At 48.3% G+C, this 3,548-nt stretch overlaps 1 protein-coding gene across 1 annotated transcript in view; it reads right to left on the bottom strand.

Annotated features, from left to right (window-relative positions):
• Positions 1-2,959, bottom strand: part of GRK7 (G protein-coupled receptor kinase 7) — a 32,399-nt gene extending 29,440 nt beyond the window's left edge. The window contains 2 exon segments of the mRNA XM_019646038.1: positions 1,247-1,777; positions 1,779-2,959. Of these exon segments, the coding sequence (XP_019501583.1) occupies positions 1,247-1,777; positions 1,779-1,880 (633 nt within the window). The 5' untranslated portion in view covers positions 1,881-2,959.
• Positions 2,960-3,548: the final 589 nt, after the last annotated feature.

The raw sequence follows: 3,548 nt of genomic DNA on the forward strand, positions 1-3,548 counted from the left end.
CCCCTGCTGCAGTGGGTTGCCATGGGCTACCGTGTGTAGTCAGCAGCCAGCGTGAGCAGTCGCTGTGAGTGGTCGTCCAGAAGCCGGCAACTGATCTGCCTCACCCGGGAAGAGCGCAATGATGGTGCCAACTTGGGTCAGTGAAGCAACATCCTCCACAACTAGACTGAAGAACAAAAAGGACAGCAACTTGTCAGTTCCCATCCCCCAATTCCCCAATAAAAATCTTTAAAAAAAAAAAAAAAAGCTAAGCATAGAATTGACATATGACCCAGTAATTCCACTCTTACACTTATATGAAAGAAAAACGAAACCAGGTATTCAAACAAATACTTGTATATGAATGGTTATAGCAGCACTATTCACAATAGCCAAAAGGTGGAAACAACCCAAGTGTCCATCAACAGATGAATGGATAAATGAAATGTAGCATACCCATACAATAGCATATTATTATTCAGCCCTGAAAAGAAACGAAGTACTGACAAATGCTACAGTGTGAATGAACCTCCAAAACATTAAGTCCAGTGAAAGAAGCCAGACACAAAAGGTCACATATTGTATGATTCCATTTATATGAACATCAGAATAGGCAAATCCATAGAGAGAGAGAGAGAGCAGTGGTTGCCATGGGCTGAGAGGAGGGGGAAATGGCGAGTTACTGTTAGTGGGTATAGGGGTGATGAAAATATCTTGGCACTAGATAGAGGTGATGGTTAGACAATATTGTAAAGTATTAAATGCTACGGAACAGTACACTTTAAAATGGTTGATGGTTAATTTTATGTTATGTTAATTTTACTTCAATTTTTTTTTCTACTGAAGTGCTGAGTACAACAGTGGTGCAAAACAAATTCTTGACTTTATTTCAAGATGAGTGTTTTCTTAGATATCTGAAGTTTTCCTCTAATTACTTCCATTACCACAATTAAGGTGAAAGGGAGCTCTCCCATCATACGTTGGACATTCTCCAAAATGTCCTGGGCATTTCAGTGTGTTCCTGGTGTAGACCCCATGCTAAAGATTCTTGGCCAATTCCACATTCTGTTTGTCTTTCCTATGCGATTCTCATTTTATTTCACATGGTGATGAGAAAGAAGAGGTGAGAGCGAGATAGTAACTTTCCACATGTGGCACTGAAATTAGTGTTAAGTAGTTCCTTTGAGATTTTTTTAAAAAAGGCAAAATAAAACTCTTTTCATGCTGTATCCATCATCTTCCTACCTGGCTATTCTGAGACACTTACCTCCCCCAAACCACCTTTCCCCAGCACATGAAGCTCAGTGAAGTGCTTGTCTGACACTGGTTGCATCTCAAAGACTTTCCTCTGCAGAAACTTGTCACAGAAGGGGCTGGCCAGGGAATCCCGGAAGGGCTGGTCCTGCAAGAAGGCCATGGCCTCTACCTTGGCCAGCGCCACCAGGGCAGCTCCCCCTTCCTCAATGGTGGATACATGGCACTAGGTGGTCACATGGCACTAGGTGGCCAGAGCTGGGCTGAGAAAGGGGTGTGGGTTCCCTGGGCCAGGGGCAGCCACACAAGTGGCCACCAGCCCCTGCAGTGCGCTGCCTTTGGCTGGGCCCTCCTTAGCCAGCTCCTAGCTCTGCACCTCCTCAAGGAAGACCAAAGCCTCTTGGTACAGGGCCACCGTGGCTAGGAAGTCCTTGAAGAGGCCGCGGCCGATGGGCTGCAGCTCGCACAGGCTATCGATGTCCGGGGGCAGGGCCTGGAGGAGCCGGGCGCAGCACTGCGGCCTGGGCAGCACCAGGCTCTGGGCACTGCCGCTGTAGCTCCCTGCTGTCGCCGCTGTCAGAGGTCTTCCGGGCCTGCAGGTAGGCGGTGTTGGTGATCCCGTTGTCCAGGCCTCCCATGTCGACCATGGCTGAGGACAGGGCAGGCTCTCCAGGAAAAGAAAAGGAAAGATGGAAGGCTACAGGGGACTCCGTCAGTTCTGGGAGCCAGCTGTCTGGTTTAGGTTCCAAGGCTCAAAAGCTTGCAGGGGATTTACAGGAAGGCCTCTGATCTGCAGGACTGGTGCGGGCTGCAGAAAGAGGCTTTTGTTGTAAGAGGCTTTGCTGGCTATGTATAGCCTGCCAAGGAAGGGCACATCACAAGTCACCTGCCATCCCCGGAGGTGGCAAGAGCCTGAAACACCTGCTGCAGGGTCTTCTTGGGCATCGCCCGGCCTTTCTCCACACACACCTGCTCCCTGAATACACAGCTACCCATTTCCAAAGGAAGGGAGTCAGAATGAGGCGTTATTTGTTGCTGACAGCAGTGTTTTCAACTGTTTCTGCTTTTACATGTTTCCTAGCAGGCTGAGGCTCTGTAAACTCCCAGGAATGACAGGTCAGAAAGAGGAGCTGTGAAAAGCCGGAGAGATTTTCCTCCTGGTGTTTAGCAGCCTGAAGCGGACCAGGTTACAGAAGGGGATGCTTTGAACTTCGAGTCCTAAGACCTCTTCCCAGAGGCCCTCAGGAACTCAAGTTGTGGCCCTTAGGTGGGCTGTGGCTCTCTCACAGCCTCTGCACCCCAAACAGCCTGCAGTGACTGCCCAGCTATGGCTTTCTTAGTTCTGGGGAATCTGTGACCTAAAGTTCAGAGATTGAAGGCGGGGAAGGGATCACCTTGACCTCAAACATCCTATGAAATGACATAAACAGGAAAAGCAGACCACTTCACACATGTGGTCGAGACTTCTAGGCACAATCTGTACGTGAAGGAGCCTTGTATGGAGACCCAGGGCAGTGAAGTTTCAGGATGGCCCCTCGACATCTTTGCTCACGTTCCCTCATGCAGCCAGGAAGCTTCCCTCCACCAAGATCACTCACAGCCGCCCAGACCACAGCCTCCCAAAGAACGGCAATTAGTTTAGACAGAGATCAGGCTATGAACCTCTGCTCCAAAAATAACACTTGTGTCCTACAGGGAAAGAATACTCAGGCTTTTTCTTCACAAAGCTAGGCTAAGGCAGCTTGAAAACAAAGTCATTCAGTATTATGCCAGAGTATTTAAAAGAGGGGGTGGGGAGAGAGAGAGAGAGAGAGAGAGAGAGAGAGAGAGAGAGAGAGAGAGAGAGGAAAATCTGGTTAGTCTTTTTCCAAACAAACAACCTCTAGCACACATTGTCAAAACATCGTCATGACTGCCTCAGTCTGCGTGGCAGCACCTGCCCACCGTTCCCCAGAGCAGATACACACTAGGCCTCATGCTACCAAGAATTATGTAATGAACTCATGGGTGCCCTTTTGGGTTTGCACTGCTGCGCTGTAAACCATCACCCCAATGGTAGAGATGGGCGATCTTCATGAGTGACCACTGCTTGGAACCATGCCAGAGGCTTTGAAACCCACACAAGAAATGCTGATACTTTTTTTGTTCTTGATCTGTCATCCCGAGTCCACATTTCTGGGTAGTAAAAAATCAGTCTGAGAATCATTCCTGAGGAAGAATGCCTTTTCCTGTGGTTCTTACAAATACAGTGGCAGTCTAACAGGGCAGAACTTGGAGAAAATGGTAGATTTGTCAGCACATAGATATTTAACCTT

This window comes from Hipposideros armiger, unplaced genomic scaffold (genome assembly GCF_001890085.2).
Source record: "Hipposideros armiger isolate ML-2016 unplaced genomic scaffold, ASM189008v1 scaffold_96, whole genome shotgun sequence".
In the NCBI taxonomy this organism is placed as follows: Eukaryota; Metazoa; Chordata; class Mammalia; order Chiroptera; family Hipposideridae; genus Hipposideros; species Hipposideros armiger.